The sequence below is a fragment of the Cannabis sativa genome, chromosome 4 (genome assembly GCF_029168945.1).
Source record: "Cannabis sativa cultivar Pink pepper isolate KNU-18-1 chromosome 4, ASM2916894v1, whole genome shotgun sequence".
NCBI lineage: Eukaryota > Viridiplantae > Streptophyta > Magnoliopsida > Rosales > Cannabaceae > Cannabis > Cannabis sativa.
The window spans coordinates 15,113,881-15,128,409 of record NC_083604.1 but is presented as its reverse complement, the minus strand read 5'-3'; the positions used below and the strand labels follow the sequence as shown (position 1 = coordinate 15,128,409).

The following is a 14,529-nucleotide window of genomic DNA, read 5'->3' as shown; positions in this document are numbered from 1 at the left end:
CTAATCCACCTATTGGAGATAACCAATTCTCCGCCAGGTAACAGGGTTCCAAACCCTGATTCATATCTATCAAAGGGTCTACCCAACTTACTAAAGACTCTGGCCGCCACATAAGAATGTGTAGCCCCAGAATCAAACAGCACTGAATAAAGCGAGTTGTTAATAAAAAGCTGACCTGTGACTACTGATGGGCTGGCATCTGCATCAGCCTGCGTGATAGCGAATACCCTGGCTGGAGTGGGTATCGCTGGAGCTCTCGGTGCCTCAGGTCGGAGCTGGGGACATTCCCTCTTGAAGTGTCCGGGCATGCCACAATGAAAGCATCCCTGACCTTTGCACTCACCCCGATAGTGCCTCTTGCAGCTAGGGCACTCGGGATAGGAGAATCGGGTCTCATTACCACCAGGACGACTCCCTCTGTTCTGGTTCCCCCGGAACCTCTTGTTCTGACTCGAGCCGCCGGAAGCAGTGGGTGCCCTCTTCCTCTGATCAATGGCCGAACCACTACTCCCCCTGCTGAAGCCTGATGCAGGAGGGGTAGGAGCTCCGCCACTAACCGGAGTACTCGCTGATTCTGACATGCACCCCACTGCGCCCTCAGCTCGCAGTGCCTTCTCCACCATCTGAGCGTAGGTGGTGCTGTCGTCGGTGGTGATCATCAGGTCATGCTTGATCTTGGGATTCAACCCGTCCAGATACTTCTCCTTCTTGCTGAAGTCGGTCGGCACAATTCCCGAGGCTAACCTCGCCAACCGGTCAAACTGAGTAGTATACTCAGTGACGCTCATGTTCTCCCGCTGGGTCAGGTGAACGAACTCTTTCCTCTTGGCGCTTCTAACCGCCTCATTGTAGTACTTTGCATTAAAGAGTTCCTGAAACCTTTCCCAGGTCATGGTGGTGACATCATGGATCTGAGACACCATGTCCCACCATACCAGGGCGTCCTCCTGGAACTGAAACGTGGCGCACACCACTCTGTCGTTTCCGGTGACACCCATGAAATTCAGGATTCTGGTAATCACCGTCAGCCACTGCTCGGCTTTCATCACGTCCGGACCTCCCAGGAATACCGGAGGTGCTTGCTTCCGGAACCGCTCATACAATGGTTCCAATCTATGGGCCGCCACCACTATCTCGGCCTGGGCGGCGAGGGCGGGTGCCACCGGAACTACGGGCACAGAACCGGCAGGAGCACCCCGCCGTCTCAACCTCCGGATCTCGAGGTCTTGCTCTTCGATCCGGCTTGCATCTCCGCAAACCGCAACTCCCACCCGGGCTCCCTGATCGGCTGGGGGAGCCTGGGCAGCCTGTGGCGGGTTCTCATCACCCCGGCCACGAGCCCTGCCTCGGGGACCTCTACCTCGGCCTCTGGCATGTGGGGGAAACTGAGCTCCCTGTCCCTGATTCGACCCTACGGAGTTGCCCTGACTCCTGGTAGTCCGCCTGGCGTCCATCTAGTTAGAACCGCCTGCGAAACCAAGAGTTGGCATATCAGGTCGTATTCAAGGTGAGCTTACTAATGCCGCTTAATTTGGAAATTAGAAATGAAACATGCGCCTATTCTACTATCAGGCTACTAACATGCTTCCTAACAGGCTTTTCTTCTTTTTTTTTTTTAACTGAATAAAATAAACTACTAAAGCAATAAAGGCTTACTGAACCGTGAACCGAGCTAACTGCTGATGATGATTGTACATGTCGTGACGATCTTCGGAAGACAACTCCGCGCTCGATACCAAATTGTAACACCCTAACTATCTTAGGCGTATTACGTGATTTTTAAACGTACTGTGCAGCTCGTTGCTAATCAACGAGGTTTATGGAAAAACGTGATTAATTAAAATTTTGCTTTTTAATTAAACTTATAAACCATACTATAAAAGTCTCGGGATCCCGATTTATAAAATCATTTACAAACGTTTTAACTGTTTAACTTTTACATCAAAATAAAGTCGTCTAACGACCAGTTACAAAAACTCAGCCTTGCTGTCCCGAGGATCGTACGCTCCAGGCCTAACCGCCCCGACATGTACAATCTCATAAGCTCGCTCACGGTCCATCGCCCATGCCTTGCCTTTACCTACACATGAACATAAACTGTGAGTCGACAGACTCAGTAAGAAAAGCATAATAATATCATACATAAAACTAACTGCCGTGTCCAACACGATACTGAGTCCCGCTACTGCCATGTCCAACATGGTGCGAGCTACTACGCCATGTCCAACATGGTACTGAGTTTTGAACGTTCAGGGGACGGTACTATTGACAAGTATCCTCCTGATCGGTCGAACCGGTCATACTCCGGCTGCTGGTCATACTCCAGCCTGTACCGACGGGATAGGTCAATAGCACTGAACCACCAACCAAGTGTCAGCCTGATCGGTCGAACCGGTCATACTCCGGCTGCTGGTCATACTCTAGCCTGTACCGACGTGACAGGGTTGGATGGTTCGAAGCCTAAATACATATCTAATGTAATCTAGCAGGCTTCCTACATGCACGCTAAACATGTAATCTACATATGCATACTGTTATACTAATCTTACTTGGATTCCGATTTCAGGTGTGCCGGTCAACCTGACTGGAACTTAAGCTGAGCGGCGGATTACTGGCTCCTAAACCATAAAATTCACAACGCTATAAGTGACACGCTAAATCACTTCCCGGGGACTTAAACTTGGAACTAAAAGTTTCCCTATCGATAAAAAGCATGGCAATACCCCTAAAAACATAAAAACGAGGAAAACTAGGGTTCTGAAAAATCCCCCAACCGGTAGACCGGTTGCCCAACCGGAATTCCGGTTCTGGGAAATTCAGGACCCCCATCCGGTTCCTCGCAGGCAGCAACCTCAAAAATTCATAACTCGATCAAATCTAACCCAAATCATGCAAGACCTTCCAGACCTAATCTATATGCCCCAAATAACCATTCAAAGGCAACAAAATCACCCAGAACTCACAGAATCACAAAATGCCATTAAAGACCAAGCTTTGAGTTCCAAAACTCAAACTTGATTAAAATCCACTAACATGCAATCAAGCTAGATCAAACCTACATAAATATGCATAACTAAGCCTCTGAAAATGAAAATGATCAACCACAGCCAGTAATTTACAGATTCACATACATTTTCAAAAATCATGCTCTTGAACTAAAAACTCCCAAAACATAATTCCAAGTAATCAACATGCATACACTAGCTCTAAATTACTTAAAAATAGCAAGATAAACTTTAGAAAACAACAACAATTCACAGCAGCAAGAACTTCAAATAAACAAGCATTTACTCAACTTTTTCATCATTTTTTTCATAAATTTAAGGAAGAAATCAAGAGAGCTAACCTAGCTTGGAAAAATGCTTAGATTAGGATGAGAATTCACTTGAAAGATTTGAACAAAACCCAGCTCCAAGCACCCACATGCACAGCCGAAATAGAGAGAAAAAGAGAGTTCTTTGAAAAACACCTTATGAGCTTTGGACAGGTCGAAAGCCTAGTCTAAAGCATTTCCACATGTGGGGATGTCCAGCTGAGGCAAGGCCTTATAGGCCACATGAAAATAAATTGGACTCCAAAACAGTTAGCAGCTACTTTATTGGTTATTCTGAGCGATCTAGGGGCTATAAGTATTATGATCCCACTGTTAGAAATATTTTTGAGACGGGAACTGCAACATTTTTTGAGGATGTTGAATTTGGGGGGAGAAATAAGGTTAGAGACATTGTTTTTTAGGAGGAATTGAATTCAAACTCAGTTCCTACTATCATTTTAGACAATGTTCAGGCTTCCACACCTGTCATTGATCAAGAAATGAATTTGGAACCTCAACAAGACAATGTTGAACAACTCCCAAATCAAGATGAGGCTATTGTTCCAGAAGAACAAATTCAACACCCTGAAGAACAAGAGCCATTAAGGAGGTCCACAAGAGAGAGAAAAAATGCTATTTTAGATGATTATTTTGTATTTCTTCAAGAACATGAGGATGAAAATGGAATGATGGAAGATGACCCAGTCAACTTGCATCAGGCCATGAAAAGTTCTAACTCTCAAAAGTGGATTGATGCCATAAATGAAAAGAATAAGTCTATGCAAGACAATCAAGTTTGGGAAGTTGTCCCATTACTAGAAGGTGTAAAGCCAATTGGTTGTAAGTGGATACTTAAAACCAAGAAGGATGAATATAGTAATGTGGTGAGATTTAAGGCACGTCTTGTAGCAAAAGGCTATACTCAGAAACAAGGCAGTGATTATACAGAGCCTTTCTCTCCAGTTTCATCGAAAGACTCTTTTAGGATAATATTGGCACTTGTTGCTCATTTTGACCTTGAGTTACATCAGATGGATGTTAAAATAGCGTTTCTCAATGGCGACATTGATGAGACAATTTATATGGAGCAACCAGAAAATTTTATGGTTGGTGACCCAAAGAATATGGTTTGCAAATTAAAGGAATCCATCTATTGACTCAAGCAAGCTTCTCGTCAATGGTATCACAAGTTTCATCAAGTAATTATCTCATTTGGTTCTGAGATGAATATTATTGATGATTGTGTATATCACAAGTTCAGTGGGAGTAAATACATATTTCTGGTTTTATATGTCGATGACATATTGGTTGCCACTAATGATATAGGCTTATTGCACGAAACTAAGAGATTTCTATCTAGGCAATTTGAGATGAAAGATCTTGGTGAAGCCTCTTTTGTATTAGGAATTCAAATACGTCGAGATCGTTCTCGGGGTATTCTTGGATTATCACAAAAAAGCTATATCGATAAAGTACTCAAAAGGTTTGGCATGCAAGATTGTAGACCAGGTGATACCCCTGTTGCTAAAGGAGACAAATTCAGTCTTAGACAATGCCCTAAAAGAAGCCTTGAAATTCAAGAAATGAAAAAGATTCCCTATGCATCAGTTGTAGGGAGTCTAATGTATCTTCAGGTATGTACGCGTCCAGATATTGCGTACATTGTTGTGATGTTAGGCAGATATTTAAGCAACCCTGGTATGGACCATTGGATAGCAGCCAAAAGGGTTATGAGATATCTTCAGAGAACAAAAGATTACATGCTCACATACATGAAGTCAGATCATTTGGAGGTCGTAGGGTATTGTGATTCTGATTTCGCTGGATGCCAAGATAGCATAAGGTCTACATCAGGCTACATTTTCCTGTTAGCTGGAGGAGCTATATCATGGAAAAGTGTCAAAAAAGACACTTATAGCTTTTTCCACTATGGCAGCAGAATTTGTAGCATGTTATGAGGCATCAAATCAGGGAATATGGCTGAGAAACTTTGTCACCAGGCTGCGTATTTTGGAGAATGTAGAAAGACCACTTAAGATATTTTGTGACAATAAATCAGCAGTGCTGTATTCCAATAACAATAGGAGCTCATCCAAGTCAAACTATATTGCCATAAAGTTCTTAGTTGTGAAAGAAAGAGTGCAGAGTGGACAGATTTCCATAGAGCATATTGGGACAAACTCCATGATAGCGGATCCGCTCACAAAAGGATTACCACCCAAGGTCTTTCATGAGCACACTACTCATATGGGTGTAGTATTGCTTGAGGATATCATGATTTAGTGGGAGTTTGTATTTTCTCTGCTTTATGTTTATTTAAGATATTTATGTATTTGGTTATTTTCTGATCAGAAATAAAGTTTTTCAGTTTATTCACTCTTTTTTGTTATGTTTAAGTTTCTCCTCACCTTGGTTTAAGGAGGACCAATTGGAAATAAGCATGTTCGGTTCACATTGCATGTAATTTCATGCTACACATCCATGATTGATCTATGTCATTTGGCTATATTTGTATATGTGACCGTTGATGGGTTTAGTCATGATTGATATGACGAAAATCGCTTTGGTATCCTATATGGGTATAGTTAATGGACGAGATTGTTGTGAATACCTTTACATAATAGCAAATTTTGAGCTCATAAGGTTATACATTTATCCGGTAACATATGTTGCCCAAGTGGGAGATTGTTGGATTAAAATCCTATGTGGGCAAATATGTATAATTTATATGCTATTATAAAGTGTGATACAAAATTAAATTACCAATTATGTTATGGGTATCAAAAGGGTATTAAATAAGTTAATTTATAATTTGTTGAGGGGCTAAATTATAAATACCCAAAACTCATTCTAAGATGAGTCTATAAATAGGTAGTGGTCCCCAAGAAACACTAGAGTTTCTGAATTCTCTCATTCCCCATCAGAGAAAATACCTAAGAAAATAGTGTATTCTTGGAATATCAAAACCTTCTCTGCAATCTCCAACAATGGCTTCAGGTTAGTGTTTCCGCTCATCTTTTATCATCTTCTTCTTCTTTAATTTAGCAAAGGTTCTATACTTTTATGATTTAGGGTTTTCTATATTAAAGCACTTTTAGGAATATGTTTAGATCTGTGATTTATATATTTCTTAAGTGTTTTATAAATCCTAACAGATAACACGTTAGTGCGTACTATACTACACTGATTCTAAATCATAAACTAGCTACATGTATCGAGAATGACAACTTATAGTAATACAATATATATAAGAAGGAACGTCGTCAATTAAACTTTATGCCTTAATTAATTTACCTATATATTGGAGAAATGCTAAAGAGCACCAGTGGTGCCTAGCACCCTTCTACGTGTCAATATTGCTATTGGTCCAATTAAGTATCGGGTCACATATAATTTAATATAATAGCTTTTAAGGAATATCGCTAGCCAATCACAACGCAACATGTCGAAAAGATGCTAGGCTGGTGCCTAATAGCAATACCATATACCATGTTGTGGCAATTTGATTCAGTAATAATGAGTAGATTTATAAAACTTACGTACTCACCCTAAACAGCCAACTCTCGATACCTATATTGACATTATCATATATGCATGGTTCTCAATAAAAAGAGGGGCGGCAATGGCATTTTCCTTTTTTTAATATATATTTGTTGTATTTTGTGTATTATTACGATGAGGTGTAGATTTTGTAATCTGTAATGGATCATATTTGCTATATAATGACATGTATATATGTAAACGGTGGTCAAACTAGTTGGCTCTCTCAAGCGGTCGTGACACTAATTTTTTGCTCTTTATTATTTTTATTCCAAGATAATTTACACTACTATACAAACTTGCTTTTTTAGTGACAACTCAAGGTGCCAACACTAAAAGGTTTTTAGCTAGAAGAAGATAAGAACAAAGGAAGAGAGGAAAATAATTGTATTGATTCAATTAGAAGAGAAAATACAGAGTAAGTGAGCTGTATATATAAGCTCACTAGAGTAGTACTTAAGATGGCCAATGGAATGGACAATAGAATGGACTTATCTTTCCTTAAGATGGCCCAATCAAGTGTTTGGTTTCTTTATTAAAGCTTGAAAGCCCATTCCAATAGAATTACAAATCACCTAAACTAAGGATTTACTTTTCCATTATAAAATCAATAGAAAGCTAATTCCTTACCAACAAAAGTCCATTTTGCCCTATGAAAAATTTGTGTTGATAATTATTAGATATTTATATGTAATTTTATTATTTATTTTTTAATAATTAAATTTAAAATTGTGCATATTCTCATCACGTGATAAATATATTTGTTTGCTAAAAATATTATTTGTTTTTTCAATTTATAAAATAATGGTAATTTAATAAAACAGATATTATTTTTGAAGAGTAAAGGGTAATTTGGTCAAAATAATAAATGTTCTATTCCATTCCGTACAATACCAAACATAATAATTCTTATTCCGTTGTTGATTCCATAGCCTTTACCAAACAAAAGAATAGAAATTCCATTCCATTCTATTCCCATTCTCATTCCTATTCCCATTCCCATTCCATTTTCACTTAGTAACCAAACGCCACCTTAGTTAAAATAAAAACTAACTAACTAACAACTCTAACAGCTCACTAACAATAACAAGTAACAGCTCACTAAAATTAAGATACTCTTAATACTTCTCTTTAAAATGTGGAATGAATCTTTTGCAGTCTCATCTTATCTTTGAGTGATTAAATCTGTGTTGAAACTAATAGTTTTGTTAACAACTATGCAACTTGTTCCTTGGTGGAAACATGAAATATGACAGTTTATTTCAATATATGTTAAAGAAAACGATAGATTGTCTGTTAATTGGTACCGATTGGTAACACTTTTATTTTCTAATTTTTTAATCACAAAAGGAAAGTAAAATTTTTGTTTTAAAAAATTTTGCTTTTGTAAAACAAAAATGCGTTCTTCAACTACTTTTGTTTTTTAATTTTAAAAACAGAGAACAAAAGTGTGTTCTGTAAAGTTTATTTTTATTTTTATTTTTTGATTTTATTTACGTCGGGTCTAAGTTCGGGGTCAGATTCGGGCTCAACTCAGAGGCCAGGTTTAGCACTAAGGCCTGGTGGGATTTGGATCCGGGTCTGATCGAAGTCCAAAATATTGATTAAGAAAAGAAAAAACTGTTGAAAAAATATTAAAAGTATTTTTTTTTGTTTTTTAAATTTTGATTCTCAATTAAAAAAATTGAAAAGTAAAAACAATTTTCTAGCACTTGTTTTTAAAAAATATTTTCACTTTTTCAATTTTAAAAACAGAAAAGTGATTAAAAAAATATTACCAAACGCCATCTACATGTTGATAGAAAAACAGTTTAACATATAAACGATAGATTGTCTGTGTTAATATGTATTAAACTGTTGAATTTTAATTGAATGGTTTTATTGTTTTCGGACATTAAGACAGACAATAATGGTTCGTGTAATTTTCTGGTGACAGCAACAAAATGACCCATTGATCTTTTGCAAAACTTAGACTATGGGATGATTATTTTCATTTAACCTCGAATGTAATTGAATATTATATTTCCCATCTTGATGATGGGTCTCTTTGAGTTTGGTTATTAATGAAATTCTTCTTTAAATATATATATTATACATAGTACATGAGTTCCTACGTAAGACCTGATATTATTGCAGCCTGCTTCTAGCATTTCTCTATTGTAAGTTATAATATCTAGATAGGTTAATTAATGAAGCTAGGATCGCCTATAAATAGCCATGAAACCCTCTTTCATAAAGCACACACACAACTACTCAAACTTGCTACTTGTCATATCTTACAAAAGGAGAAGAAAGATATGAAGTATTTGAGCAGCCTTATCATCACATTATGTTTGGCTAATGTATTATGCCTTGGATTGGTTTATGCAGATGAAAGACCCGATCACCAATGTGGGCCTAATCTAGGAAATCCTCCATGTGGAGACGGAAGGTGTTGCAGCATCCATAACTTTTGTGGTGGCGGATCTAGTTACTGCAGAGGAGGAAACTGCCGATACCAGTGCTGGTTCGCAGCAGCACCGACTGGTGGTCTCCCTCGTGATAATTCTGTTACTAAAATAGTCACCAAATCACTCTACAACGAAATGTTTAAACATAGAAGTGATTGTCAAAGCCAGGGCTTCTATAGCTACGAGGCTTTCATCACTGCCACTCAATCCTTTCCTGGCTTTGCTACTACTGGAGACGTCTCAACTCGTAAGAGGGAGCTCGCTGCTTTCTTTGCTCAAACTTCTCAAGTAACCACTGGTAAGTTACACGTACATAAAGATTACGACTTCATTTTTATGGTGAAAATTAATCATCTAACCACGTTTTATTGTTCACACTAAATTGGTTACCAGGATATCTCTTTGGTTGAAAATATATTCTTAGGGACTATATTTTATTACATATTATAATTAAATACGGTTAACAATTATGCTCAATTCTCTACCATTTATTCTATGTGGGACAATGTCCACAATATACCCCTCAAGAAGATGGTTATTTTTTGCTCATCAATCTTGAACCGTATCAGAGTGGACATGGTCACTATCTGTATAGGTGCGACTCGGAGAAAATCACTTGCCGGCAAGGGATATAAGGGATATGGGTCTGATACCAAGAAACTTATTTGAGGGAAAGTGAGCTTGAGTAAAAACTGTTACTCAACTCTAAAGAATGATTGTATTTATATAGAAAGTTAAATACAATGCATAAACAGAATACTACTTTGATTACGTATTATAATTTATAATTTCATGCTATGCTTGTACAGGCTATGGTCCTAGTGATCCACATGCGTGGGGATATTGTAGTATCAATGGGACTGTTCACACAACAGCTGGGAATGATTATTGCACTTCCCCTAAATGGCCTTGTGCTTCAGGCAAAAAATATATTAGCAGAGGACCTATCCAACTCACTCAGTATGTGATATATATATATCCCAATAACCAGCTATAGTAATTAATTAATTAAATCTTATCGATATTTAATTTTATAATTTAATATTCATGTTTCAGCAACTACAACTACGGACTTGCCGGTAAGGCTCTTGGAGTTGATTTGATAAAAAATCCAGATTTGGTGGCCATAGACCCTGTTGTTTCATTCAGAACAGCCTTGTGGTTTTGGATGACTAAGCATGACAGTAAACCAGCTTCTTGCCATGATATTTTGATCAATGCTAATTCTAAAACTAATGATCAAGTGTCCTCAAGCTACGTTGCCATAGATAAAATAGTAAACGACAATTCTCAAATAGTCCAAACTGAGCTCGGCGAAAATAGCAGAGTTTCTAATAGCATTGGGTACTATAAAAGATATTGTGATATGTTAGAAGTGAGTTATGGAAAGCTCATATGATAATATGTATGAGAAGACTACTTATAACCTATTAGGTACTACGTAGCTCAAGAAAAGAAATAAAGTGATATGGTTCTCCCCATTTTCATATAGGAGAGAGATCATGTAATATAACCTTACTATATGTATTTGTGTCAAGTGATCATATACATATGTAAAGTGCTTGAATATTTATATGCTGATAAAATAAATGAGCTACATAAACTTTTTACGTACCTTCCAATACAATGATACATAATGAGTTTTAGTTATTCTTCTTTAATTATTATTAATAAACTCGATAGAAGGTGCAAGTGGATGATATCCTCTTGGTTCAACCAAATCATGAACGCACATGTCAGATTGGAACAATAAAACAGAAAGTGTAAAGTACTGGTCCAAAAAGAACATTGCTATTAGCAGATGTGGAGCCAAGACTAGATGTCAAGGTGGCCAAACTATATTAAAAATTAGGGTAATTTGCGGTCAAACCTTCTCATGTTTACTTTCGCACTTAACCCCTATTGTTTATTTTTGGCGGCCAAACTATCTTAAATTAGTTCGGTTTGCAATTTTAATATCCCGTTATTTGCACACCGATATTTGCCTCCTTGACACATCAAAGTCAGCCGAAAATGCTTACCTATCACTATAAAAAATTATATTAAGAAATGAAAAGAAAATACAACTGAAATCGTACCTAAAAAGAACTTGAAGATTATGAGAACAAGAAAGGCAACTTCAGGTCTTCTGTAATCTATGAAAGGATTGTTTTCTTAAGGATTGTTTTCTTAAGTTTCCACCACCTGAGATTTGTGCGATAGAGGTTCGAAACTTTGTCGTACTGGCGGTGGAAGCTCCATCTGGTGGTTTTCATGGAGAATTTAAGCCATCTCAAAAGTCGTTGTAAGCCCATAAAATATTCATGTATAACTTGCTGGAAGTATCCTATGAGTTTTCATTTTTCTTAGTCACTTATCTCTGCTACTTTAATTTTTATTTTTGCTTGCTACTACTATAAATTTAGATGTTGGGTTTTGGCAGGGGGGTTTTGTAATTTTTGGACCCTCAGATGTGTGATGGCTCAAGAGAAGTGATACATGGGTTTCTTAAGAAGATTAATTATTTGAGAGTGAAATATCTTCCAGGAGAGAGATTTATGAATAACCAACATATTTAGGAGGAAAATGCACAACATGTCCCATTCCAGATGTTGGACATAAATGAGAATGAGTCATTTCTTAAGATCTCAGTTGTTGAATGTTATCAAAGCAGGCCCATTATGGAATGTTATGAGAACAAAAGCAATCAAAGTTACAAAAAATTTCTTGTCATTTGTGTTCTATTAGTTAAGATATTACTATATTTCAAATATTAATTAGTAATTGAGAATTTTTTTGGTCAGAATCTGTGTATTGGTAATTACTATATTGTAGTTATCTGATTTAGTATGTTTGATTTATATTAAATTAGGCCTCTCTAATTTTGTATGGAATTAGTAATATTTTGAAATAAAATTTAGCATGACTTTTGAATCATATCAATTTTATTAAAGTGCAACAATAAAGCCTTTCCTTTATTATTTTTACCAATCAAACAAATTCTACATTATACATTACTATACCACTAACTATACAAGAAACAAAAAATGCTACTGCGAACAAAATTACAATGAAAGCTAATACATTATACATTACTTACAATAAAGTGGCTTATAAAAAATTAACATCTAAATTATCACTTTTGTTAACACTTAATCAAATTAACATCATATAAGAAGACTTCTAAAAATATATATTTGTATCTGATGCATATAAATGATTTAAACATAATAAGCTGCATATAAAATACTAAATTCCCATTCCTTAAGCATTGTTTGTATTTGATCTACACATCCAAACATCATGATCTAATTGAGTTTTAAAATGCATCATGATAAAAATACATCATAATCTAATCAAGTTTTGCAAAAACCAAAAAAAAAAAAAAGAAACCAGTAAGGAATTGCAAGACTTGTTCTTGATTAAGAAAAGCTAAGTTGTCTGCAGATGCAGAACAAGTACATGGAATTCGTGGTCTAAGTTCTTGAATCTCATCCCACATACATTTGAGTTTGGTGAAGTAAGAACTTACAGAATCTTCGCCTTGACGCAAGGTGATCAACGTTTCTCGGAGCTCGAAAATCCGGGGTCCATTTCCTTGATCAAATCTTGAATGGAGCTCAGTCCACATTTCAGCAGCGGTGTCGAGGAACATGATGCTGCTTTTAATCTCAGGGGTCACGGAGTGGAGGATCCAAGACATGACCATCTGGTTGCAACGATTCCAATGATTGTGAAGGGGATCTGGTTCTGGTGGAGAAGGAAGAGTGCCTTTAAGAAAAGTCTTGTTTCTGGCGCCTACGTATAACTCGAAATCACGACGCCATGGTTGGAAGTTGTGATCGGACAGAGGCAGAGTGACCAGGATCAAACCAGGGTGGTCACCGGAGCTGAGATAATAGGGACTGGAGCTGTCTTCGTGCGCAGGACGAGGAATAGCAGGAAGATTCTGTGGAAGAGTTTCTCCATGATGATTTGGAGCTGGAGGAACGGTGGGCGTTTCGATCGACGGAGCATCTGGAATCGAAGAGGAAGTATGCGGCGGCGGAGTGCGACCGGAATGTCTTGATCCAGTAGCTCGTGTTCTGACCATGGTGAATCAATGGTGAGAAAACTTGGTCGAGAGAGAAAGAAGGAGAAGAGTTAATCTTCTGATACCATGTTAGAGAGTGAACAAAAGTGAGAAATTGTATTATTGAACGTAATGTAAAATAAGGACAAGGTACTTATACATCTATCTCATAAAGAGTTAGTTACAAACCAGGAGAAGATAACCAACATAACAACCTGAACTAACTGCCTAATAACTAACATAGCTGACTGTAAAACTAACTAATACCCTCTAATAACCCAAATGGTCATTCCAAATTATAAGTTTGAAAGCTATTCAACAAAAGTGGAATTTGCTAGTGCCAAAACACAACAAATGGTGACAGTGGCATGTCACATTGCAACTAATTTTCTGGCGCCCCAGCTGCATTGGAATTCTCTGTCCCAGCTGCATCTGTTGGGTTTGAGGTCCCTGCCCCAGTTGCATTAGAAGTCCCGAGCCCAGCTACTTCCTCCCTAGCTTTTTGTTTTTTCTTTTCTTTTCTTTCTCTTGATTGTTTCTTGAGTAGGGTTTTGGACAGGCGGGCGACCTCATATGACATATTATCTTACTTGACACAATGACTGTTTATGAAGCTAGAATTCTAAAACCCAATTACATACTGGTGGTGCTTGTTCATTTTTACATGTTCTTCTACTATGTCTAACTTGCCCACATTTACCACAATGATTGAGTTGTTCTTTTTTACTATGCTTAGTTGCATCAGCAGGGGTGGCTCATTAGCATCTCTCCTTCTTTTCTTTTTCTGTCTTCCAGGCAGATTTTTTTAGGGCAACATTAGAATATTTTATTTATGGAAATTGTTTTCTAATTAAGGAAATGATTTTCTATTTAAGGAAATAAATAAATAATTGATAATCTGATAAATGAATATTTTATATTCATTGAATCTGGACAAAATTAATTATGTAATATTCTATATATGGTTAGATTTCTATATTCATTACCTGATTTGATTTCCTGAATTAATTGTCAAAATATTCTGACAATTAATGTGGCGCAGATACTGATGGAGTATCTCACCTATAAATATAGGGTCTCGGTCCCCGAGCTTCTCACTCATTCTGATTTCATTCAGCAAAATTCCATCTAAAGAGAGTTGAGAGAGCGAGAAAGCCCGAACTCCAATACCGAAG

At 37.4% G+C, this 14,529-nt stretch overlaps 1 protein-coding gene across 3 annotated transcripts; it reads left to right on the top strand.

Annotated features, from left to right (window-relative positions):
- The first annotated feature begins 9,084 nt into the window (after positions 1-9,084).
- LOC115714867 (mulatexin-like) lies at positions 9,085-12,219 on the top strand. Of its 3 annotated transcripts, none has more exons than XR_009687266.1 (4): positions 9,085-9,601; positions 10,113-10,263; positions 10,360-11,587; positions 11,726-12,219. XR_009687266.1 is itself a non-coding variant. In XM_030643630.2 (3 exons), exons 1-3 carry the CDS (start codon positions 9,151-9,153, stop codon positions 10,700-10,702), a joined length of 945 nt encoding a protein of 314 aa, XP_030499490.1. In that variant the 5' UTR covers positions 9,085-9,150; the 3' UTR covers positions 10,703-12,219. The 3 variants fall into 3 exon arrangements, 1 of the variants encoding a protein (XP_030499490.1); XR_009687267.1 differs by having other exon boundaries at positions 10,360-11,608; XM_030643630.2 differs by having other exon boundaries at positions 10,360-12,219.
- The last annotated feature ends 2,310 nt before the right edge of the window (positions 12,220-14,529 follow it).

Bases quoted from the DNA above. Each gene is read 5' to 3' on its own strand.
- LOC115714867 (XM_030643630.2), top strand. From the start codon at position 9,151: ATGAAGTATTTGAGCAGCCTTATCATCACATTATGTTTGGCTAATGTA. The intron at 9,602-10,112 runs GTAAGTTACACG...ATGCTTGTACAG, and splicing joins AACTTCTCAAGTAACCACTG to GCTATGGTCCTAGTGATCCA. The intron at 10,264-10,359 runs GTATGTGATATA...TTCATGTTTCAG, and splicing joins GGACCTATCCAACTCACTCA to CAACTACAACTACGGACTTG.